Source organism: Aedes albopictus, chromosome 2, assembly GCF_035046485.1.
Source record: "Aedes albopictus strain Foshan chromosome 2, AalbF5, whole genome shotgun sequence".
NCBI lineage: Eukaryota > Metazoa > Arthropoda > Insecta > Diptera > Culicidae > Aedes > Aedes albopictus.
The window spans coordinates 496,622,264-496,649,219 of NC_085137.1; the positions used below are offsets into that span (position 1 = coordinate 496,622,264).

The following is a 26,956-nucleotide window of genomic DNA, read 5'->3' on the forward strand; positions in this document are numbered from 1 at the left end:
GGAAAAATAATGTTTTGGAAAAGTGAATGGTTCAAACGTAAGAAAAACAGTATAATATATTGTTACATAAAAATTGAATGTAAATGTATAGTAGCTACAATTTGCAAGGCTTTTAGCGGACCATTTCATTACAATACACTTTATTGTAGCTGGTACACTGTATGGTGCAGGAATGGTTTTCACCAAACACCCTATGGTTAGTTTTTATCCGGGGAGCATGCCGTGAATACAACGTGCCCACACATCGATTTTAAATCGGCGTATGATACAGTCTATTGAGATTAAATGTATTGTTACATGATTTACTCAAAACAACTCAAAAATCCTTTTTACTTTTAATTGAACATATGCTGCTGGACCTGGAAGATCCTTCGTGTATGTGAACAGCAAGCTTCCAGAAGAGGGCTAGTTTCAGCCGGCCGGCTCTTGTGGCAACTGAAGAAAAAGTTGTGATTTAAAACTGGAATCAAACCAATGACCATCGGTTTATGCAACGAAAGTCTATCCAACTACGACTGGAACTCCGACTCCTGGTACAACTTGATGAGTTCAGCAATGAAACAATTGAGCTTTCATTTGTAGGGTCCAAAAACATTAGTTAGGAAAAGATTTTCAAAACTACTGCGGGTTTTGAAATCCCACTCTGTGTTACCCAATACACTTAGATAAAAACGTCGCTAACCAGTCGTAAAGTCCACGAACTTCGACACTGGCGGGGTGGTTTGATCGCCCGCAGTGAGTTGATCACCATCATCTGTTGCAGGTCATCAGGTACAGCTTTGACGTAGTGATACCATCCACTGCCTTGGTCCACAATGCAATGTTCTCTGAGCCATTCAAGTGTTCGTTGAAGTGCTACTTCTACCTTTCGATCCCCTCATGTCCGTTTCCTCGTCGCCTCATGTCGATCACCCCATGGCATGAAGATGCTCTCGTTCTTGGCTTTTGCGGGATGCGTTGCGCTGTTCATACAAGATCCCTGTTTTCCTCGTCGAAATTTTGTCTGCTTTTTTCCGTATTCACTTATTATTGTAGCGGTGCACATTCTATCGAGTCTATAACAATCCGCGATGAGTTCTTTGCTTCTTAACACTCTAATACCCAAATTTTTGATTGTGATCTAAATATCATTTTTCATCATCTAAAATCGATTTAAACATGTTTTGGAAGATGATTTTTTTTAATTCGCGATTTCGTAAATTTCAGTTTTTGATTTTTCTAATTTTTATTTTTAAACATCCCCACACTTTTATATTTTTCCTGGAAGCCAATTTGGGGAACGGATTTTTTGACTTTACTATTACTTTTTGAGGATTTTTTGAGATGAAAACATTTTGAGGTTTTATGATTATTATTGAAATATTTTTATTTTTATTTTTTTTTCATAGAAAATTTTATTTTCCGTGTAATTTTAAGGAAAATAATTTAAGAGTGTATTTGATTCCCTTAAACTATAAAACTAGGATAGAATGATTTGGGAAAAATTGAAAATATGTTAATTGTAGCGATTTAATACAAAATAAACAATGACTTCTAGAAGGTGACTAAACCATCAATTTTTCAATGATTTTTAAAAAATGTAAATACGCTTTAAAATACACCAAATTCCATTTTGAGATATACAAAACAGTCCTAAATATCAGCCAAAAATATAATAATTTTGATGTCCCACGAAACAAAAATTACAAAAATGCTCAAACTATACCCCGTCTAAAGGCGGGGTTGGGTATTAGAGGGTTAAGAGAGAACACATCGAACTCCTTCTTTATCGACCACACTGCTTTGAGCTCCTGCACGTACGCTGGCGAAATAGCTTATTTTTATATTACTGTTGTACTGCCCCTATTCGCTTAACAGTCCCATGTTTGCTGGGTTTCCTATTCACATGGGACTGTTGTGCGAATGGGGGCAGTGTATTACTTAACTAAATTACAGAAAGGATAGAGAACAGATCTAAGTAATATGGAGACCTCTGCGTTTCAAATTTATGAATGAACTGATTTGATTACTGTATTAATCACAGGGAAGACTTGGTGTTTCTGCTATTTTTTTTCACGGCTACGTTTCGTTATATGCTATAAAATGTGCAGCTGATGAATGATAATCCAGGAAATTTCCAGCTTTCAACTAATAACGCAGGATGAGAGCATAGCGCCTGCAGGCTTAAAAGATTAACATCGTTTCTTTTTCAGTCATTTGCTTCCAATATTTTACAACCACACCTAGCGATGTTATCAGCTATCTCGCACAGCTGTTCATCAAGTGTCTTACATCACTCTCTAGCTAGAATCTCAACGGAAGCGCACAAAATCTGCCACTGATGAAGGTCGCTGACCATTCACCGTGTGATCCGCGTTGCTCCGAAACTCGTTGCTACTGGCTTCCCAAAAAAATAATTTGCACAAGAGCATCACACGCCACTGATAACACACATTTCGCACTGGTAATGGTGGTGCTACCTATGTCGCACGACTGACAAACAGCGAGATGATGATGAAATGGTGTGAATTGGGAATTCGAAACCTCACCCAACAACGACGACGACAAAGACGAACATTACCTATACACATCATATCTATTGGAAACCGCTCGCTGGATGTGACTCACGTGTGTAAATTGGTTCGAACGATGTTTACCTTCAGAGTATGGTGAATCTCGACTCGATTCGGGACGGGAGTGATAAGGCCGACCGCGGTTGAGAATCGAAGACAAATTTAACAACCAATCATCACCTACAGTGCGGGGTGAAAGTGTGTAGTCATATCTGGAACAAAACACTTTCGAGTGTTTTCTGTATAAACTGTGTTCTATGTTCTTTTTATTGCTTGTGTTTGCCATGTTTTATGCAGAGTTTGTTAAATTTAGCAAAGTTTAGTCTTTAATTATTAGCACTTTTCACAGTTTTCAATTAACTACAGAGTTACTAATTTCAGCGCTTCAATCTTGTCTTGATGAAATAAAACGATAGTTTGAGATTATTCATAACGTTTCAACTAACAGTCAAGTTTCTTCATTGGATTTTATTGATTCATGGATAGTTACTTTTATGTTTATAGGTACCTTAGTTTTATATCCTTCTACAGATATGAATCTGTAAAAGTTTGATAGAACAATTAACAATACGTATCATAAAGAATTCGACTAAAATTTTCAGCCTGGAGCTGAAAATCGCTATATTAAAGATATAATGATAAATTGTAATTTGAAATCAAATACCTATATCATACTCATTTCTATTCAAGTGCAAGGTTGCGACCATTCATTTGCAAAGATTTACATTCATTTGCTATTATCTCAGTTCAGAAGCGTGCTATCGAAAAACAATGTATGGATGAATTTAACCTTGTAGTTTTATCTGAAAGTTTGCCGAATAACATTGGTGTCGAAAACGTATACCAAAGTCGTGAGCGAGCTGTGAAGGCAACCCTCCACGCGGTGAATATAAATTTCATTCACGCTGTGGAAAGTTGCCTTCACAGCTCGCTCACGACTTTGGAATGCGTGTGCGACCCCAATGTTATTTGGCAAACTTTCAGATAAAACTACAAGGTTAAATTCATCCATACATTGTTTTTCGATAGCATGCTTCTGAACTGAGATAATAGCAAATGAATGTAAATTTTTGCAAATGAATGGTTGCAACCTTGTTCAAGTGAGTTAAAGCAACGTGAACAAAACACATTCTAGTGGTCCGAAACTTCCGCTCGGGAGTGTGTCGGGCTGCTGTCGCATCGGAGGGTGATGTACCTGTGTTGGCACCTATTATCGCCTATTTCAACTATTATTATTGATGCGTTGCGTGGTGGGGGCAATCTCGGGGGAGCAAAGCCAAACAGCGAATGTCATTCAGGAAGTGTCTGCTTTTGGAAGTGGTTGATTTTTTCACATATAGCACTCGGGATGGTGCTCCCTCACAAGATACGCAAAATGTAAAATTCAACTTAATTGGATTTATGGTTATTTACCACCCTTTGCTAATTGAATACCCCTCTCTTTTGTTCCGCAGGGTGAGGTCCCCGAAGAAGTCGAAGATGGACACCGCTACGGGATCTGGACTGATGGAGGAGTACGACCTGATGAAACAGTCCAAGTACCGGGTGTACATGTCCAACATCGATAAGGCCCTGAAGAACTTCGAGTACTCGAGCGAGTGGGCCGATCTGATCTCGGCGCTCGGCAAACTGAACAAGGTCATCTCCTCCAACTCACAATATCAGATCATTCCCCGACGGATCAAGATTTCGAAACGTTTGGCGCAATGTATGCATCCAGCGCTGCCATCCGGAGTTCATCTCAAAGCACTGGAATCGTACGACGTGATATTCAGCAACATTGGAGTAGATCGGCTGGCTTCAGAGTTGTTCATCTACAGCGCTGGCTTGTTCCCCTTGCTGGGCTATTCGGCCATGAATGTTCGGCCGACGCTTCTTTCGATCTACGAAAAGTACTTCGTTCCGTTGGGCGAAAAACTGCGACCTGCTCTTAGTGGGTTTTTGAGTGGCGTATTTCCGGGTCTGGAATCCGGGCAGGACCACTTCGAGCGAACCAGTTCCCTGCTGGATAAAGTCTGCGCCGCCGTAAAACCGGAGTGCTTCTACACCTGCCTTTGGGAATGCATAGTCACGAATGCTTCCGTACGGCTCCCGGCCATCAGCTACGTGCTGGAACACTTTGACAAAAAACGAACCTGCTCGGACCAGAAAGAACTGATGGGAAATAGCGTTGAGCTTCTAGTCACCGGTTTGTGTAGTTGTCTCATCGATTCCGTAATACTGGTACAGCGAAATACCCTGGAGTTTCTGCTCTTGGCATTCCCGCTGCATGCGATGATCCTTGCCCAAAGGGACGTTACCAAACTAGTAAAAACCGCACTCAATACCATCCTGAGGCGAGACATGTCCCTCAACCGGAGGCTATACTCGTGGCTCCTCGGCGCGGACACCAGTCTCGGCAAGCACCTGGAAGACATCGGCCACGACGGGGAAACCAGCGACCCAAACGCCTACTTCGAATCCCACTCCAAGCAGGTTCTCATCAGCGCCTACAAGCTCATTCTCAAAGCCAGCATCACTTCCAGCCCGCCAGATCTGAGCCCCTATCGGATACTGATCTCACTGCTAGACAAAGCCGAAATCGGCCAACGCATCCTGGACGACGTCCTGTGCGACATCATCCGTACGATCTCCCTCTGCAACGGAAACCTCGAGGTGCAAAAGAATGCCAACGTGCTGTTCTCGACGTTTGATCCGTCGTACATCTGGAACTACATGACCACCCTCTACCGAGACGGAGCAATGAAGAAACCACCCAGACCTCCCTCTTCTGGTGGCGGCGGCGGCGGCGGAGGCACTGCCAATTCCTCCAACATCAAGGATCACATCCGGATAGACTCCGGTCCGCCTGGTACGGTGGAGGTGTGCTACCTGACGGAGTTTCTGCTGGAGACGCTCTCGCTGGAGATCTACAACGAAACGACCCGGGTGTACTTGCCGAAGTTCTTGCTCTCGTTGATCCGGATGTTGACGGTGTACTCGGAGAACATGAACTCGAACGAGGTGGCCGCCTCGCTGCGGCTGTGCGTCAAGATCGTGTCCAAGGTGCAGCCGATGATTATGTAAGTAGGATTGGGGGCTTTTTTGCGTTGTGCGTAATAGAAATAGAAACAGTTTTTTAGTTCTTAGCAGTTTTTTTTTCTTTCAAACATGACCAGTTGTTTAGTTCGTTGGTTCGGCTCGTGATTTCCCGATAATTGTTTACGTTTTGTAAGTTAAGAAATTCGCCACAGAAGTGATAATTGAGGTGCTAAATTCATTAGATGGTTGTAGTTCTGTTACTAGTTCAGTGTAGTTTTTGCAGAAGGCAAATTCACCAATACGCTAGTAATCTAGTATTGCAAATAGGAATATACTGCCTATGATCTCATATCTGTCCCATATTAACTAGGTTTCCTATTCATGTAGAGCTGTCATGCGTTCATAGGCAGTATACTACACTAAGCATTGTAACTGAGGAGTGCTGTAAAGTGCGTAATTTATGGTTATACTAGCAGCACGTTGAATTTTGTTCACCCTGAATCGTGTCGCACTCGCATTTGATTTGAGCAAAAAAGAGGCAACGAACGAAAGTTTATAGATCCACATGGCCAGCGAGCAAATCCAGAGTGAATTAGATTTTTTAACGTTACAAACAAAAAAAAAACAATTTTCTGTTACTAGGGAGGGGTTCTTCCTGGAAGACTCTTCTATAATTCCTACTTCAATAGGACAGATCGGTGAAGTACTAGATTTGTAGTAATGAGCTGAATTTTAGTATGGTGAGAAGGTCAACTCTCCGTTTCTGCAATGAAATGGTGCGAAAAGCGTGGGTATTATGATTCCTTGCCTAATTTGATGCTGTTTGAGCAAAACTTTGGATAACTATGTTGTTTATGTTGCAAGAAATGGAGAAAACAACAACCCTGTTGTCCAAAGTTTTGCTCAAACAGCATCAAATTAGACAAGGAATCATAATACCCACGCTTTTTGCACCATTTCATTGCAGAAACGGAGAATTGACCTTCTCACCATACAAAAATTCAGCTCATTACTACAAATCTAGTACTACACCGAACGTGCCCCATTCTTACTTTTGATTCTCAAGGCAAATATTCAGGTATTTTTGTCAAAAGTATTCTGAAAAACTTTCCCTGGAATTCTTCCAGAAATTACGTTTGGAGTTTCTCCAGAGATTCTTTTAGCAATTGCTCCTAGGATTTTTTTTATAAACGACTACAAAGATTCCTTCAGGAAGGCCTCCAAGGATTTCTTCTGGAAGGCCTTCGGAGAACTCCTTTAAGAAGTCCTCCAAGGATTTCTACAGGGATTCTTCGAAGTACTCTCCCAGGTAGGCCTCCGAGGATTCCTACATCAAATGTTCCGAAGAATTCTTCAGCAATTGCTTCAAGGGTTATTTCAGATTTTTTTTTTCATGCGATCCTTCAGGAATTATTACAAGGATTGCGTCAGCTATTCCCTTTAGGAATTCCTCCTCACCATATTCCTCCTGGTAGGCTTCTGAGATTTGCTCCAGAAATTCCTCCTGAATTTATACTGAAAATTGATTCAAAAAATCTTTCACGAACACCACCAAGGGTTTGCTCGAAAATTACTCCAAGGATTCCTTAAGGAATCCTTCAGAAATTTCTCCAAGGTTTCCTTCATTCATTTCTCCAAGCAATCCTACAAGAATTCCTTCAAGGAATTAGCATAAGGCGCGTTACACAAATTTGTATGAGTATCTATATTAACTCTACTTTGTATAACCGCAACGCACCAGGCTAAAGTGATCTACCCATGTTACGAGTTAGAATTTCTTCAAGGAATCCTTATCCTTATCCTTTTTCTTCTTTGGTTTCCTCAGGAATTTATCATTGGTTCCTTTAGGAATTCCTCCAAGGATTCCTTGAAGCAGTTCAGCAGAAATTTGTCCAAGATTTTTGCAGAATTCCTCCAGGAATTCTTCCAGAGATTCCATCAAGGATTTCTCCAAGCTCTCTCTCAAGAATGCCTCAAAGGATTCCTACAGGTAAATTTGCAATTATTTCTTTAGGAGTATGTATCTTCAAGACGTAAAAACTTGAAATATTTTTAGGCAAAGTAGGGTATGTGTACCATTCCTTGGCCTAATTTGCAAGCCGCCTTGACAATTTTGACCATAACTCATGAATTAATAGCACTAGAAATATTATGTTTACCCTATTACACACTCTAGGCAATGCATTTTTCCCCAATTGGAAGTAAACTTACGTAAATATTCAAGAATTTACTGAATTAAGCAGAAAAGATTCGATGCGATGGTATGCAACGTTGGTCTATGGTACAAAAATTGGCCTATTAGTGGATACAACGTTGGCCTATTGCTTTCCATGCACTAGAACCACTTATTATCTTATTTTTTCAATATTTCTGCTGAAGTATTTTTTCTGTTTGTTCACCAATCTTACTTTTAAATTACATTTTCGGAGCCAAATTTTCAAAAAACTATAAATAAATCACTTTAACTAAAGTTCTTTCTTAATCTAGTAATGAAAATAACGCAACCCTATTATTGTGTTATATTTTTACAGTCACCGTACACAAAATCATTCTTCCTGTTCGTTTTTTCTGGTTCTTACGCAAGAAATGTTGTTGACACCTTTTTATCGTTGTTTTTGACGTCACTTTACTGATGGGCCAAGATTTGAGTACATAGTGCAAAAAATGTCCTCAATATTCGGCCCACATCCAATTTGTAAAATAGTTATTATTCGTTGAAAACAAATACATAAGTTCAAAATAGCGTCTTTAACCGTCGCATCAAATGTTCAGTTATTGAAAAGTCAATTCGAAATGTTCCAGAATCATGCCATTTATGATCTTGTGTATAGACTACCCACTAAGCCGAAGTATCATGGCGTCTACAAAAGTTAAACAAAGTGACATTTTCATTCAATTTTAATGCTCCAAAGTGCTAAAATTGAAACGAAATGTTACAGTTGTTTGGCGCATAGCTTTTCCGATATCCAGTTATGCGTGTTTGTTTGAGTTTTTGGTATAAAATTGAGATAGGCCGAACGAGGGGGCTATGCCAACGAAGCATCCCGATACCCTACGTTTAATTGACAAGTTGAGAGGTTGAGGTAGTTGGTAGTAGTACTTCATATTGTAAACAGAGCACATAGAGAGTCAAATGTGCGGTAGTACGGAATTGATCGTTGAACATGAATTCCTCTAGATTTGCTCTTCTTCTTCACTAACGTCTCAACTGGGACAAAGCCTGCTTCTCAGCTTTTTTTATGAGCACTTTCGCAGTTACTCACTGAGAACGTCCTATGCAAATTACTATCTAGTATGTGTGTATCGTGTGGTAGGCACGAAGATTATCTATGCCCAAGGAAGTTCTTTAAGTGTTCTGTTCGATTTTTTTGGTTCCAGTGATGACGAAATGCAATTCGTGGACATGTAATGGCACTTGCTACGGAACATTTGTAAACAATCCATTTTATGGAAAACGAAGCTGTGTTTCTGTACGACGATAATGTGCAGAAAAGTCTGTTTAAACTGATATGTAATTCGAAAGACGTTTCCGCTGAATGCTACAGACAAGCTGGGTTTACCTGAAGAAATCTCGAAGTGAATCTCATAGTAAGTTCCGAAGAAGCTGAAGGAATTCCAAAAGCATTCCCAGAGAATTATCTGAATGTACTCTAGGAACCCTTGAAGAAAGTCTTGAAAGATCTCCTGCAAGAATTCTTGAAAAAGGCTCCTTGAGGAACTCCTAGGAGAATTCCTGAAGGAGTTCCTGAAAAACTACCTAGAAAACTCCTAAAGAAATTCCTGGAGGAATTTCTGGAGAAATCACATAAGGAACTCATGCAGGTATCACTAAAAGATCTCCTGGAAGAACCCCTGATGGTGCTCCTAGAAAAAGCACACAAAAAAGGTCATCCAGCCATTTGGATGAACTTCTAAAAAACCTCTGAAGGAATTCGTAAAGAACTTTTGAAAGAATTCGTAAAGAAATCTTCGAAGGAGTCCCTGAAGGAGTTCCTCAAGAAATTCCAGGAAAAAATCCTCAGGAAATTCAAGACAAAATATCATAGAACTCCAAGAGGAATTTGTGAAGGAATTCCTCAAGGAATTCCTGCAGGAATCTCAGAATTAGTCTCTGAAGGAGCTCCTGCAGAAATTCATAATGTAATTCCTGGAAAAATCCCTGAAGGAATTCTAGGAAAAAAATCCCTAGAAATTTTGACGGAATTGTTGGAGAAATCTCTCAAGCAATTCCATGCGAAATATATTACGAAAATATAAGAGGAGTCATATAATTCTCTGAAATAGTTTATGCAGAAATGCCTGAAGGAGTTTTAAAGAAATATCTGAAGGAATCTCTGAAAAAGTCCCTGAAAAAAAAAATTCCAGCATTTATAAGAGAAATTTCTCCAGCAATTTCAGGAGAAATATCTTAAAGAATTCCAGGAATAATCACTGAAGGAATTCATGAAGAAATTCCTGTAGCACTCCCTGAATAAATCTTTGAATAAAAAAATCCCTGAAAACGTTTCTGGAAGAATCCCTGAAGAAATTACAGGGAAACTATTTTTTTGAATTCGTCGAAAAAATCCTGGGCGAATTACTTAAAAAAAATGCTGGAAGAATCGCTGATGAAATACCTGGAGAAATCATTAAAAAATTCTTTGAGAAATCCCTGACGAAACTCCTTCAGGAATCATTGAAGAACTTTTTGGAAGAATTTCTGAATGAACTCCAGGAGAAACCCCTGACGGAGCTTTCAAAAGAATCCCTGATGGAAACTTCTGGAAGATTCTCTAATGAAATTCTTGAAGCAATCTCGCAAAGAACTACTAGTGAAATCCTTGAATTGAAACTTCAGTTAAATCTCCTGGCATAACTTCCGAAAGAATACTTGAACAAACTTCTGGAAGATTGGCAGATTATTTTTGGAGCAAATTTGCTGGCGCTTTCATTGATTGAGTGCCATCTACTTTTTGTTTCGCTTTGTACTCGTTTTTAGGAATTGCCAATGACATTATTTCAAACATTTCTTTAAAAATTACTTTAGTAATTTAGTGAAGAAGAGAAATATTGAGATAATTAAGAACAATTCCATAGATCCTTTGAAATATTTCAATCAAGATTCAATCCAAGAGTTCCTTCAAATAATTCTCCTGGGCTTCCTCCTGGAATTATTCCAAGAATTATATCGGAAATTTCCGCCGAAATACGTCAGAGGGTTCGTTCAGCAATTCCTCAAAAACTGTTCTGGAAATGCTTTCGAGATTTTTTTTTTCAAGAGTTTATTCTGGAATTTCTTCAGGAAAGCATCCTAGAGTCCTTAGCAAATTCCTCCAAGTGATCTTACAGTGGGTTATATTACTTATTAACGGTCTTTGCCATAATTGAATGCTCAGACTCGGTTCAAGAATAAGCAGAGCTGGAAATGTTCTTCTCATGTTACTTATATATACACATCATTATCAGCGCATTGCCAGCCCACCATCTAATCCATATCCTTTCTGTTTCTCTTCAACACATCCACAGGTCGGAAAAGGTGCTCGATCTGTCGATCAGCACCCGCAGCAACAGCGTCACCCCGGAAGGTCAGGAAGCTAAAGAAACCGTTTCACTAGAAAAGAGCAACTCCGACTCGAAGATCCACGAAAGCTCGCTTCAGGTGTCGGATAGTTCCTTCACTCGGTCCAGCTCCAGCCAGGGTCTAAACAAAAAAGGAAAGTACAACAAGAAGTCCAAGAAATCCAAATCGTACACCAAGTTGAGCGAGCTGGATCAGAATCCGCCGGGGAGCAAAAGCACCGCCAATGTTAGTGTGATTTCCAATGGTGGTGTTGGTGGATCGCATACGACCATTGCGGCTGCGAGTTCCACACCCAACCTGAAGAATGAAGATGGGACCGGGGGTGAATCGAGCCAGGAGGAACGACACAGTTTGAACAGCGACAAGGACGATGGTCACTTGGATATTGTGATCAAAGTTCCGACGCAGCAGATTGCACCGGCACAGATGCCGGATTGTCCCATTCTGGAGAAGTGCATTAAACAGTATGTGTTGTTCTATGAGCTGTACGTGTGCAGGCAGATCTTCGATGGGTCGAATGTAGAATCGATGGGAAGTTCGGAGTCGTCGTCAGAGCAGGTTAGCTTGCAGGATAATCTGTTTATCAATCCGAGTGATAGTAAGTGCTTGCTGAATGATGATGTGTACGTGATAAATGCTTTGCTTCCGGAGCTGGATGATGCATTTCAGGCATTGAAGATCGTCGGTGTGTCCGATAATAAGAAGCTGAAGGCAATACTGGCGAAGACAATGGAGCGACAGCAAGACGAGGGATACTTTGAACGGTGGAACGCTGCGGAGCCGGTACCGGGGCGCAGCTCGTTTGAAATCGATTCTCTTCTGGACAGTAACGAGAAATTGAAACGGTTGATCAATGTGAGGATATCGGAATCGCTGAGGAGTGCTCTAAAACTGGCGTGTAACGTGCTGACGGAGATGTCATCGTTTCCCAGTTATGAGAACGATAGTGGGATGAATGAAAAATGTGATAGCATTCCTGGTTGGTTGAAGTCGCTGACTATCCTGGCGGCCTTCATTGGGGATTTGGACACGCAACTATCAGCGGCACAAACCTTGATCGACATGATCAGTTTGCTGAGGACCAACGATCGGAAACCAAAGTCCAGCAGTTCCAATACCACGTTTGTAATGATGATGCCCCTGCTGAAGTTGTCTCACGTGCTCTATCTGGAAAGGAAGACTAAAGTGTTTCAAGTGCTGACGACCATGCTGTGGAACCACTTGGAAACGGGACGACCGGAAGCCCGGAACATCAGTGTCCTGCTGTATCGAATCCACAGCTGTTTGGATCCGAAGTTCACCGAGGACGTCATCATCAGCAAGTTGGTTGTGCCTCATCGGGAAAGCGGCTCAATGGATCGCCACGATCTACACGTGTATTGGTCCATTCCGGTGCTGTCGAGTACGGAGTTGAAAATCGATCCTGCAGGCTTCCGACGGTTTCAACTTCTGTGGAAACTCGGTCGCGATACACACCATGGAAAGGAGTTTGAGAAGTTAATGTTCCTCATTTTAGATGTGCTAACGTTGCCGAGTAATCTGTCGATTCAGGTGGCAGTGTCCAAGTGGCTGCAGGAGGCGCTGGTTCGCGGAGATATGGGACGAATTCTGAAGCCACTGTTGAAGATCCTGTTGAACGAAAGTACTAAACGGATGAGTATCATCTACACGAAACGATACAAGCAGGATAACGACACCGGAAGTGAATGGGAGAAGGACCTGGTGGCAGACGGAGACTCGTTCCTGGATAAGGAATGCTTTGCCGTGAGCTCTGAGGATGGATGTATTCGGTACCATATGGATAACGTTTTAAGTAAGAAACGAAGTCCGATTAGGACAATTCAGAAGAAGATCTTTGGAGTATCGATTGGATCGAAATCCAACAGCAGTCAAGTGTCAAACTATATAACCAATGATAGTTCGAAGGAAGTTGCAGCCGCGACTGCCACGGCAGACGATAGCTTCACTAAGATTTCCCTGACCGTGAATCCGCTTGAAATGGAGTTAAATGGAAAGAGTCCGAAAGCTCTTCGCAACAGGTCCAACTCGATGGGTTTGATTGATTGCGAACAAAGCGCGACGGAGACTGGCTCCCTCACAAATGGAATAGATAAGAAGGATTTCCACAGGTCCACTTCGGACATTGACGAAACGAGCGATGGAGATTTCGAGCGAAAGAAGGGCCGATTGAGCGAAGGGAGCTACAGCCGATCCACGACGGCAACCGGATTCTACGATTCGGAAACGATCAAACGGTACGTAGAGGACGGTCCAATCAAGGACTTTGTGAGCGTTTCGGGCGATCGGTTTCGCAATAGAAAAACATATCTCATCTCTTCTAGCGGCACTTCCGGTTTGACCACGTTCGATGACGAAGGCTTCGTGTCGTCTATTTCGGAACGAGCGTTGAATTATTCGTTCACGTCGAATGCTTCGTCCGTTACGGCGACGATGACTGGAAACGATGCGGAAATTGTGTTTGGAACGGGTCCTGGCGATCCGGCTGGAACTGCTTCGGAGACGCCCTCGAGCGGAAGTGCTTTCGGGGGCGATTCGCAACGTAGCAGTAGCAATAGTAAGGATGGTGGGAAAAGCAGGGAAGGTGAACTGTTTGGGTTCGGTCGGCGGAAGAACTGGAGAAACTTGTCCAAACTGTATCCGTTTCATACGCATTTCCTAATCTACGAATCGATATTTAATACAAAACAGATTCTGTACACTTTAGAGACATTGAAAAATATTCTGGCTAATGACAGCAGATTCTTTCTGTGTCTGTCGGTGACAACGTCGGTTTCCAGTAGTCAGATTCGAACGCTGCTGGTGCGGCATCGAAGGAACGTTTTCGGGAAAGGATTCACCGACGGGCACGACGAAGCCGAGTATCAGAGCATGTATCGAGGCTCTATGTATCTGGAAGTGATAGTCACAATTTTACTTTATTACACTCGAAGTTATTACCAAAAAGACGAAGAGCAGAAGGCTCAACCTTCCAAGGACGATTTAAATGGAAATTCCAAGATACAGTTGGAGTGTATCGAGTTGATGAACAAAATTTTCACCGAGCTTCTGACCATAGTCAAAGACGTTGGCAAGAACCTGGCAAACTACATTGCAGACCTTATGGAGAAGTGTAAAGTTCAGAAAATTTTGCTGTACTGTCTGACATCTTCAGTCAATTATTTCACTTCTCCGCAATGTTACACGTACTCAGATGAGATCTTGGCTTTTAACGATCCGGAGAGTTCCCGTCTCTACGCGGAAGCTTACCAAATTGAGCTACTCAATCTGCTTTTGGCTGTTATTAAGCTGGAGCATGAAATAATGATTCAGCGAAACGATGAACGTTTTAACGAGGGCATTAAGAACGTTCTTTCCAGCAATTCTCCGACACGGCCTACCCCCGAGAACAAACGCATCTACAAGTATATTCCCAACCAGCTAGTTAGCCAACAGCCTATGTTCCTTTCAGCGGTCCTGTCCGCACTGCATTCGGAAAAGCTTAGGCACATTCACAAAAATTGGACCGACATGATAACCTCCTGCCTTACCTGCTTGCCGTTGAACAACCTGACCAATATTGTCATCAGCATTATCCACCAGCTGTGCGCCAACCTGGATCGAATCACCAAACGGGACCGGATTCACAACCAGTGCACGGATTACATCGTGTCTCAGCTGGAAGCCATCACAGTATTATCCCACTACTGTCTCTTGGACAGTTCCCAGCAAATCTCCCTGGCGAACGTATTCAGCGCTTCGAGCAGCCTAACCTCCCCTGCCACCAACTCTGGACAAATAATCAACAGTATCGTCAACGTGTTCCTTTCCTCGTCCCTTCTGAACGTCAACCAAGCCAAAACCAGTTACCAAGAAGTGGCCAAAACTGCGATCCTTAGTCATCTCCCCCGCATCATCATCACCATTGCCACCCTTTGGGAAACCAGCATTAGCGAGTTCCGACACGTCAAGCACCAGCTGCTCGAATTCCTCAGCCCCATCTCCCTTCACTACGGCACCAACTTCCTCACAGCCATTTCCGTCGCGTGGTACGAACGCTGCAACGACATTTTCAGCACTGCGATCACCGTTGATTCTGCTGTGGACGGCAGTGCCGAAGGCATCGATTTCTTCGAAGTCATGGCCAAAGCACTGCCCCAAGCAAACGAAAACCAACTGCTGCTGGTCCGGCTTATCTCTGGCATTCGGATCATGTCGGTCGATTCGTTCATCCAAACGATGCACCAGGTCATCAAATCCCCGCCTCAGATCTACCAACCCCCGGTCGGATTCAACATCGAAGTCAGCGCCCTGGAGTTGCTGTTCTTCTACCTGAAGAGTGTGGCCCAAACCCAATTCAACGACTGCTGGAGCTCGCTGTACGCTCTGCTAAAAGACTGCCTCTCGCTGCAAATTCCGGCCCAGTTTGTTGCGCTCAGCATCCTGAACGAGTTCGTCCAGCGGTGTTCGGTGATCCCGTTCACGGACAAGAAGGACCTACGGGATCTGCACGACGTCACGTCGCGACTGGTGGAAGCCATTTCCAATGTGGCCGGTTCCTGTCTGGAGCAGACCACCTGGCTGCGGAGGAACCTCTCGGTGAAGGAGGAGTTCAGCTCGATCGAGAGCACCAAGGACGGGCTGCTGATGCCGTCCAATCAGCACTACTCCATCCAGGCGCAATCGGTGAGTAATTGATGTTTTAGAATGCAGGATCATAATAAGATTTCTGAGAGTTCGTAAGAAATTTAGTTTTTTTAGTTACTTGAGCAATTTGTGTTAAAATTTGCATTCTTGTGGAATGATTTTGGAAATTTGGATTGTGGTATATCACAATATCCTATAGGAAATAATAATAGTGGAATCTAGTTCAGTTTTGTGTATTCCGGAGACAGAAATGGTGAATTGGCTCCGTAGCGAAAGAAGCGCCCGTCCAGCGAATTGAGAGTCGTGGGTTTGATTCCCGGAGCACGTGGATTTCTTTTCACAATTTAAATCTAATTTCAATTTATTCATCAAACACATTGGATGCCAAATTATACTCCTCTCTGGAGCCACCATCCTGAATATCTTTAGGTTCTCTACTTTCTACGATTCCTTGACTCACTGTCTAAGAAGTTTTTAGGAAATATTTCAATTTTCGAAGTTATTTTTTCAAAATTTTACATTGTAGTTTGTAATAACTTCGTCATTTTCATTCGATAACTAATAATAGTAGTCAGCTGGTGATATCTTTCTTTGATGGACCACGAGTAATTACTTCATCGGCCACAATGTTATGGTAGCGAGAAATTTCATCGTGACATTCATTCATGACCCTGAATGACGTACTAGAATTCCGCTTTGACACCCATGCACATTGCATACAAAACACCCTAGATGTTCATCTTATTTCATCCGAAGGAGATTTGGATTATGAAAGGGAACAAACCATGTGCATTTGGGTATCGAGTTCAGTTTTGTGTCTTCAGGGGACGGAGATGGTCAAGTGGCTCCGTAGCTTGGACGAAAGAAGCACCCGTCTAGCGAATTGGGAGTCGCGGGTTTGATCCCCACCGGAGCACGCGGATTTCGTTTCGCAATTTAAATCTCATTTTTTTCATCAAACGCGTGGCTTTGTGGCGTGCATGGATGTCAAAGCACTTAAACGTTGTAATTTCTTCTTGGTTTGGTTAGCCTGAGCAAAATCGAGAAATTGACTCCTCTCTGGAGCCACCAGAAACGTTATTCTGTTGCGTGCATGGATGTCAAAGCATTTGAACGTTGAAATTTCCATTCGGCTTGTTAAGCCTAAGCAAAATTGAGAAATTTACTCCTCTTTGGAGCCACCATCCTGAATAGCTATAAGTTCTCTACTTTTTACGATTTCCACTTGACTTGTCTTGGTTAGCCTAAGCAAAATCGAGAAAACGACTCCTCTCTGGAGCCACCTTCCTGAATTGCTATAGGTTCTCTACTTTTTACGATTCCTTGCCTCACTGTCTTAGAAGCTTTTAGGAAATACTACAAATTTTAAAGTAATTTCATCAACACTTTAGATTGAAGTTTATAGTAACTTCGTTGTCAAACATCATTTAAGTTTTAGGTTATTAGCGTAGGTCGTTTAAATGCATTTTAATTACCTCAATATAAAATGTTTATGAAGTAACCAAGTTTTCCATTCGCCATATTCGCAGATCCTGGCCAGCATCTTGGCCCCGCTGCTGGACGTGGTGTTCAGCTCCCAGGAGAAGGACAAGGTGACCACGGTGGTGACCGGAGTCATGTACAACATTGTGCCTTACCTAAAGACCCACACGGCGAAGAACATTCCGACGTTCCACGCGTGCTCCCACTTGCTGGCGAGTTTGAGCACCTATCAGGTAAGTGAAGTTTTCTAACCTTACTACCACCGTAGATCTTAAGGTCATCTAGTAATTTCCCTGTGTGTGTGTGCTTTTCAGTATACCCGAAAAGCTTGGCGAAAGGACGCCCTGGATCTCCTGCTGGATTCAACCTTCTTCCAGTTCGATAGCCGCTGCTTGCCCTACTGGAAAACTATCCTGGATAGTTTGATGACCTGTGATAATACCACTTTTAGAGATCTTATGAGTAATTCCTGACAACTCTAGGTTATATTTGCGGCAACTTCTAAGGGATTTTTTTTTGCCATTTCAGATCGCTTGCCACTAGCACAAACCGGAACGTTGAACATATTCACTTCCAAGGAGCAGGAGTACGAACAAAGGGCACTACTGTTGAAGCGACTAGCGTTCGTCATCTTCTGCAGCGAGGTGGATCAGTACCACAAATATATGCCGGAAATTCAAGGTGAGTGTTATTTTCATATCCTTAGTTTGAAACAAGTCACTGTGTAAGTAGTTACTCAGTTTTATATCAGACATGAAGTCTTCAAGCAGAATATACTTCTGTTTCGCGAATTAACTCATCTATACATTCCACAGAACAACTTGCCAACAGCCTGCGACTGCCTCAGGTGGTACCCCTCATCCAATCTGCTGTGTTCCTCTGCTTCCGGGTGCTACTCCTGCGAATGTCGGCAGACAACGTGACCAGCCTGTGGCCGATCATCATCGCCGAAATGGTGCAGGTGTTCCTATCGATCGAACAAGAACTGATGACAGACACCGAGGAGTTTAGGTGAGTTTTATCTAGATTTGCCCTAAGCGTAGCGTTTCTATCTTTTTTTTTATTATGTTTATCATATCTCTTCTCTGCTACCAGTAGTCCAGAACACATCGCCACCACTCTACTTCTCTAGTGTCTAACCAAATGCTTCTGTAAATACAGCTTGCCTATATCAACTTGCTCTCAACAGCAGCAAAACACCTATACACTCGCAAACATAAACGTCGACTAGTAGTTAGAACATTCGCTTTCTCCTTTTGGTTGTTTGCTAATGCCATTCGCAAAGTGTCGTTCAAATTTTGACCCGTCGATATTTTGTCTCTTTTTTCTATCTCTCGCCCTCCGAACACTATCCGCAAAAATGTCTTGTGTGTCAGGTCGCAATCGAGGTAAGAAATTGGTCACATCCCTCAACACGCGGTGGCTTTGGTGGGATATTCACACGGTCCATCATATTGGGATCCTCGATCTTCTTCATCGGCAATGCATAACACGGTCACTCCTTTCCTCTTTCAGTCAACACATCCGGATGTTGTCCGGTTTGGACACGGCTTGGGTGACCAACACCAATAACGGGCTGTACTCGTACGGACATCCGCACTGGCGGATGGTCCAGCTGGAGACGGCGAAGCTGCTGGAGCTGGGATGTGTCCTCCCGGCGACCATCTTGCCGCACTTCCAGATGTAAGTACCTTCTAACCCGGATTTTTTTTTTCCGAGACAGATGATTGACCGATTGGAACTTGCTCTATAGGTATCGCTGGGCCTTCGTTAGTAGCCAGAACGAGCACTTCATGACGCCGGGAAGTTACGACGATGCCAAGAGTGTGGCCTTCATTCCACATGTGACCAGGATATCGCAACTGATGGACTTCCGGTACACGTCGCATTCTCCGGTAAGTAGGGTTGATGCTGCATTAGAGATATCCTTGTGTAGCAACCCTTAATTCCACAACTTCATCATCCTTCCCCAACAGAAGCCCCAGACCACCAAGGGCAGCCACATCATGCTGACCTGCCAGTCGATCAACACCCTGCAAGACCTGTACAGCTTCTTCTCGACGCTGTCGATGCGGTGGCCGTCGCACATCTCCTACACGGCCGACACCGAGAAGGACACCAAGAGCTGCCTGGACGAGGTGGAGAAAGTGCTGGCGCTGGATTTCCTCGAAAAGATGTCCTCCGCGGGCAAGTGAGACTTGGGCGCTGGGGTAAGTACGTGTACCACCACCATTCATTACGCTCGGAACAGACTTATTGCTGGGGGCACCGGCGGCGGTGCCCGGTTAATTCGTGTAACTCATCAATTGTGATCCCCTAGTTTTGTGTTTTTCTTCGTCGTCGCCCCTCTCTATCCCCGATTATGTACAGACAAAATTTATCAAATTAACGTTATTTATTCTAAATTAGAGTGTAAGTGAAAGTCAGGAAATAAAGAAAGCCCCATTGCGTGGTTGTTATGACTATAACGAACTAAATCCAACGTTTGTACTATTCCGAGTAGCGAAATGCGAAAAGTGATATAAGGTTAGTAAACAAAGTATAGCACAGAAGGTAAACTTAACAAAAACACATACGTCACGATTAAGATTAGGAAAAGAAAGATGAGAGAGCTGAAATGTAAAATAATTTATGGAAGAGAGTGTTGAAAAAAACTGCTCGAGAGTGGATTCTGCATGTTCTCATACCTATTTTTCTACGATTGCAGAAGTTCCTTGCAAATATGATAGCAAATCAAACACAAAAGATCGTAACAATATGTTAAAGGGGTGAGAAAATAGCATCAATTTATCGGGAGTAATGTCGTGAAAATACTGTTTAAGTGAATATTTTAATATATTTTTAAAACATTCACGATTGTTAAAAAAAGGTTTGAATGTTTCACTCACGTTTGTGGTGTATCACAAAGGGTCCATGATATGTTAAAGTGAGTCAACATTATCACATCATATAGACTCCCAAGAGTCTAAGCACAGAGAAACAGACGTAACTCTTGGAACAAAATTAAACTAAATACGTCACGAAAACGTAACCGCCCAATACTAATCATGCTGTGCTTGGACAAGCAACCACTAGATGGCGGTAGTGAGCAAACGTCAATAAGGACTACTGGAGCAAAACAATGTGAGCGCCGCGAGTAGCCAATCGACCAATTACCAAATATTTGAATCCACCGTTAAAAAGTTAATCGATGGAGTAGTGTGGGTAGAGAGTGACGTCTGTTTCTTTGTGGTCTAAGGGCCGATTTCTTCACCTCAGCTTAACCGGTAAGCCAGGCTTACCCATATAGTCAAACCTGGTTCAATGCTTAAGCCAGGGTGAAGAAATCGGCCTTAAGTGAATCTTTATAAGGATCCTGAAGAAATTCTTCTTATGGTCGAGAAAGTCTCTTTCAGAATTCTAGCGCGAATTCCTTCTCAGGTTTCTAGATCAGTCGATCTCTGGATTGCGAACATTTTTTTTTTGAGAATCCCTCTCAGAATTCCAGATGAATTTCCCTTAATGATGTGGAAGATCCCCTTTTAGGATCCCTCACAGGGTTCTGGGACAATCTCTTTAAGGATTCTAATGGAATGTCTTTCAATACTGCAGGAGAATCTCTCTCAGGATTCTAGAAGAATCCCCTTCAGGATTCTGAAAGAATCCTCCAGGGAGATATGCGTCAATCCATCCATCCAGGGGATATCGGTCAATTCATCACAGGATTCAGGGATCCATCTTAGAAAACTGGAGTAATCTCTCCCAAAATTCAAGGGAAATCCTTAATAGAATTCAGGGAGAATTCCTATTATTGGAAGAGTCTTTTTTTGTGGGATAAGGTCTCTCAGGATGCTGGTGTGATAATTTTCAGCATTTTGAAGGAATCACAGAATTTTAGCGCAATCCTCAGAATTATGGAAGGGTCCCTTTAAAAATTCTGGAAGAATTTTTCTCAGCAGTATAATATGGGAATACCTATCAGAATTCTAGGGAATCTGTGGATTCTAAGAGAATTCGTTTCAGGATTTTGAGGTATTCCCTACCAAGGTTCCCTTCCAAAGGATTTCCCCTTTCAGGATTCTAAGAAATTTCCGGATGATCTGTGTTGATTCCTCTGAGGAAATTTTCCTCAGCATACTCAGGAACTTCTCTCAGACTTCTTCGAGAATCATACCCAACTAACATTTTCAGCGCTATAAGCTTCAGTCATTTGCTTTCTATTGTGTAACCATCGAATAAAAGCAGTCAACGCTGCATAAAAGGGAAGCTAGTCAAATATAAATCATAAGCTAATACACGACTGCAAAACAAGCACCTTACAGCTACCAAACTCGGTTTTCAGAAATCCATTGCTTGCCACTGGAGCTGCCTTTACTCCACTCTATTCCAACTCCGGGAGATTTCCCGGAAGATGTGAAAACTTGAACAAATCGAATAGGAGTCCCCACTAACAAAACAGCTGCTACTATACAATATAATTCGTTATACTGACAAATCCCCAAACCAGCAGCGCTTTAAAGGCCATTATGCGATTTCAATACAGCTAGGAGCTGTAATAAAGAAACTGTTGGTTTACAAACACGGCTTGTCGGATGCTAACATTATTGTCAAAACAAACTTTAAGCGGGATATATAGTTACTACTCAAACTCTTTACAGCTATCCATCTCTGTGCTGTGAAATTATTTGGGTTGCTTTTATTGCACTTTAATTAAATGCCGGAATATTTGGCGGAAGATGTGCAAATCGAGAAAGAGTCCCAGCCACTACAACAGCTGCTTTTATACAGTACGTTTTGCAAAGTTGCCAAAACACAAAACAGCAGCGCTTCATAGCCGTTTGAAGAACACTCTTTCAGCTAGAAGCGTTTGACGTTTCACAAGGTTTTGCAGCAAGAGGAAGTTGGGTAAGGTTTCTTATGGCACAATTATGAAGCCTTGTCTGGAGTAAAACAAAACGGGCTATTTTCTATGCTATTTATATATAGCAGTGTGGCAGCGAGGACATCATCGGGACCAGTGGATACGGAGATCTGGAATTCGATTCCAAGTAGCGGCAAGTACTTTAATTATTCAATTTCATAAGTGATAATTCCAGTTTCACACGCATTGCGTTACGGTATCCATAACCTAATTATATTTAATCGTTTAATTTGGGGATGCCGTAAAACTATTATTTAACAACTGCGAAAAGGCTGAAAAAGCGCCTTCTCAAGATATTATTCAGTTAGTGGTTACATGGGAGCCGAGAAAAGAGCTATGACTTCGTGGCATAGACGCTGCTCGCACAGCATATACATGTGGATTAAGTCCGCCAGATTCATTGGTATAGGGCTTGCATAGATGCTTCTGTCCATATGTACAACACAGTAACTCAGCATCAAGCCGTATTGAGGACGCTTTGTTGACGTTTACATTCACAATAAATGTTAGTTGGGTACTCAGCATTCTCAGAGTTGTAGCGAAGTTCCTTTCAGAATTCTCGGGGAATATTCCTTAGAATTCTGGAAGAATCCACACAGGATTCCAGTGGTATCCTTGTCAGGATTCTGCGTAAGATCTTTTTAAGATTAAGGGGAATATCACTAAGTATTCTGTGGGTATTCTTCCCAAGATTTTTTGATAATTCAGTGATCCCCATCGAGATTTTGGGGAATTTGTCTCATGATTCTGGAGTAATACTTGGGATTCGATATTGGGGCTATATTTTTCAATATTCTGAGACACTTTATTTTAGAATTATTAATTATTGAAGAATCTTTTACGGGATTCTGGGCAGAATTCTCTAGAGAAATTTGGATTTTGGAAAATCCCTCGCATAGATTTTGTGATGATTCCTCTTAGGGTTCGGAAGAAATCCTTCTCAGCATTCTACGAGAATCTCAGCGGAGTTCTGTTTTCTGTATTCTGGAGCAATTGCTCCCAGAAAACCCTTTCTGGATTCTGGGAGAATCCCTCTTTGTAATCAGGGAAAGTTCCTGACAAGATAATGCGAAGATTCTCTTGAGGTTCTTGTGTAATAATATAAAGTATTCTAGAGGAATCGCTCTCAGAGTTCTGGGATAACCCCTTTCAGGAGTTTAGAGGAGTTCTTTCAAAGATTCTGGGGGAATGTCTTCCAGGAATCTGCGGTAATTTTTCTATTTTATGTGGGAATACCTCTCAGAAATCCAGAAAATCCTTCTCAGGATGCTGGGAAAATCCATTCTGGAAGTTTTCGTAATCCCTTTAAGGGAGAATCCTTATCAGATTTTTGGGAAAATCCCTCTTAGGTTTCTAGAAATATTTCTCTCAAGAATCTGGAAGAACTCCTCTTATGATCCATCTCAGGATTCTGGGGGAATTACTCGTAGACTTCTGGGGAATACTTTTCGGGATTCTGGCAGAATTATTCTCAGCATTTTAAAGAATTCCACCCAGGATTTTTAGGGGAATTCTTGGAAATACTGGAGGAATTCTTCTTAGGATTCTGGTAGGATCCTATCTTTCAGAATTCTGTGAGAGTATATCTCAGGTTTCTTTGACAATCCCGCCCAGTATTTTGAGGAAATCTTTCTCAGAATTCTAGAGTAATCCTTTAAGGGGCTTTTAAGCTACCCTTTTCGTGATGCTGGGTCATTTCTTTTAAGTTTCTTGGGAGATTAATTTTAGAATTCCGAAAATCTTTTTTTGTGAGAATCTCTCAGTATTCTAGATGAATGTATCTCAAGAATATAGAAGAACCGCTCTTGGAATTCCTCTCAGGATTCTGGGATAATCCCTCTTAGGATTCTGGAACATTTTGGTAGAATCCCAAGGGAATGCTTCTCTTAAGATTCTTAGACGATCTATCACAGGATTCTGGGAGAATTCCTCTCGAACTCTGAGACAATCTGTCTCATAGATATGGAGTAATTTCTCTAAGGATTCTAGAAAAATCCCTAATAGAATTCAGAGAGAACTCCTACCAAGATACCGGAAGAGTCTTGCTTTCTTTTCTAGGTAATGTCGCTCAGGATTCTGGTATAATCATTTTCAGCATTCTGAAGAAATCTCTCTCATAATTCTAGAGAAACATCTTTTAGAATTCTGGAGGAGTCTCTTTGAAGATTCTGGGGGAATTTCTCTCAGTAGTCTGCGGGAATTTATCCCAGTACTATATATGGGAATAATTCTCAATGTTCTGGGAAATCTCAGGATCTCAGGATTTTTCTTTCAATTCAAAAATATTAGTTTCATTTTTTTTCATGGTATCTTGCCAAATTTGAAGAGAACTCTGGCGAACAAAATGAAAAAAATCATTGTGTGGAATTCTCACCTTCCTGTGCGCTCACCAATGCAAGAAAGTCCGCCTTCTTATTGCCATAAATTGAGCAATGTGAGGGGACCCATACAGAGGTAATCTTGTATGATCTTTCAACCGGTGAACCCATCTGCTCTCTTATTTTTGTAAGAAAGTAAGATGGATGTTTTACAGGTCCGGAGTGCCTCAATAGAACTAAGACTATCCTGCCTCAATAGAACTAAGACTATCCTATGAACCATGAAAAAATGGTCTGCGGGCATATTGGAAATCATCTCCAAAGCGAGTTGATTGCTGCCAGCTCAGCAACATAAACAGAACAAGGTTCCTGAAGTTTTCGGAAGGTAGTTATATTTTCATTGAAGACACCGAAACCATGCGAGACCCATCAGTAAAAAATCTCTTACAGGAATTGGCATTTTGGTACTTTTTGTTAAAAATGCGAGGAATAGATATACACCCAAGTTGATGTGGTATTCCCTGAACATCTTGTTTCATGGACAGATCGTATTTAACAGAGAAACTGCCATTGATGAAGGAGGATTATAACCTGAGAGGCTTATATCAGATGACGTGTAGAAAAGATAGATTCTCATGAATTTTGTGTTCAGACTGAGCATTTTTTTCAAAGTTTTCAATAACAAGTGTGTTGCTCACTCCACACTTGATGAGTAACCTTAGCGAGAGTTCCCAGAAGCGGTTCTGTAGAGGTTTCACCCCTGCCAGGATCTCCAGGCTCGCGTTATGCGTTGAGTGCATACAGCCGAGGGCAATACGCAAACAACGGTATTGAATTCGTTCCCATTTTATTAGTTGGCAGTTTTCTGCTGAGAGGTAACAGAAAGAGCCATACTCTAGAACAGAGAGAATAGTCGTTTTGCAAAGGTTTATGAGGTCTTCCGGGTGAGCACCCCACCATGTTCCGGTAATTGTGCGTAAAAAATTGATCCTTTGTTGACATTTTTGCACCAAATACTTAGTTTGGGTACCCCAAGTGCCTTTTGAATCAAACCAGACCCCAAGGTATTTTGAAGTCAAAGACTGGTCGAATTCTATTTCCAAAAGATTTTGTTTCTTTGGCCCAAACGGAGAGATTGTTCAAGGTATTTTGCAACGGTCTCTGCAACATTTCTGTATGTGGGCCTTTTAGAGAAACCATAGCATCATCTGCAAGTTGTCTTAGCGTGAATTGTCCTTCCAGGCAACTATTAATGACTTTCACGTAAAAATTATAAAGCAAAGGACTTAAACATGAGCCTTGGGGTAGGCCCAAGTAGCTAATTCTGGAAGTTGTCAGTTGTCCGAGATTGAAGCTTATTTGTTTTTCTGACAACAGATTATGCAAGAAATTGTTTAAAGTTCCTGGTAGCGAAACTCGAATTGTGTATATGAAAGCAAGTTATTCGATTCAACCCAATAATTGTCGAATCGTGACAGGATCATTTTTATCCCTGGCCAAGATCACAGGGTTCGACGGTATTAAAGTGAAGGATGTTAATTGTAATTCTTGTAATGAAAATATCACCTTTAACACTTTAATGCGCCTCCAACGGTTCATTGCGAACCGGCTGCTACAGATGGAGTATGGCTGATTTATCAGAAATGCTCGATAAACAGGAGGGACCTGCTGGGGCCTAGTAGTTTCTGTACCCAGAAAACAGTTCTGGTCTATTGAGTCTGGGAAGGTTTCGAGAGTCGTTGTGAATCATAATGCAATTTTTTGTGTTTTGTGACGAGTCTCGGAATCTTTAGCAGACTTTGAACTGTTTCCTGGGCTTCCCACTATTCGGTTAATTTTAACAAATACACTATACAAATACAAATTTAATTCAAATATGAAATAATTAGTAGTATCTCGCGTATTCAATTTGCTAATACATAGTTCTCAACATTTGATGTGCTTTCGTTATTCAATTTTCTCTATAATTTTCAATATCAATTTAAAATAACTAAGTAACTAATAGTGGGAAGTGCAGCATTTAACAGTGCTTGCTTATAGATTCGAAGCTAACGTGTGATCAAGACGAAATCGACAAAAACTGACTACTTCGACTTTGACTAACGTAGACTATTTATGACAAATTAGATTTTTCGACTGAGTGTATGAAAGGTTTTCTTTAATATGGACTTATTTGGACCGATGCTGATAGTGATGATAGGGATGTGGACGAAAGACAACTTTCAAAGATAATAAAAACAATACTAAAATGAGGATCAACGAAAATGGACATAACAAACACATCGACTATCTAACAGATCATAGGCACACCAAAGATTACTGAATTATAGGGCACAGCATAAATATGAACAATAACATTCTTTAAAGCTTGACATGACAAAAAAAAAACAAATACAAAATTGACCATATGACAAAACCGAAACTTTCACACCTTCTACCGTAACCTTCTGAGTCAGTACGCAACAGTGTCTTACTGGAC

At 41.7% G+C, this 26,956-nt stretch overlaps 1 protein-coding gene across 2 annotated transcripts; it reads left to right on the forward strand.

The window, feature by feature from the left end:
* The first annotated feature begins 3,723 nt into the window (after nt 1-3,723).
* On the forward strand, nt 3,724-20,129 carry LOC109622488 (protein dopey-1 homolog). 2 transcript variants are annotated; one of them, XM_020076827.3, is made up of 11 exons: nt 3,724-3,929; nt 4,007-5,614; nt 11,079-15,816; nt 17,307-17,492; nt 17,574-17,721; nt 17,788-17,940; nt 18,075-18,270; nt 18,636-18,647; nt 18,775-18,942; nt 19,013-19,154; nt 19,236-20,129. In XM_020076827.3, exons 1-11 carry the CDS (start codon nt 3,742-3,744, stop codon nt 19,452-19,454), a joined length of 7,758 nt encoding a protein of 2,585 aa, XP_019932386.3. In that variant the 5' UTR covers nt 3,724-3,741; the 3' UTR covers nt 19,455-20,129. The 2 variants fall into 2 exon arrangements, with proteins under 2 accessions (XP_019932386.3, XP_019932387.3); XM_020076828.3 differs by lacking the exon at nt 18,636-18,647 and having other exon boundaries at nt 3,725-3,929.
* The last annotated feature ends 6,827 nt before the right edge of the window (nt 20,130-26,956 follow it).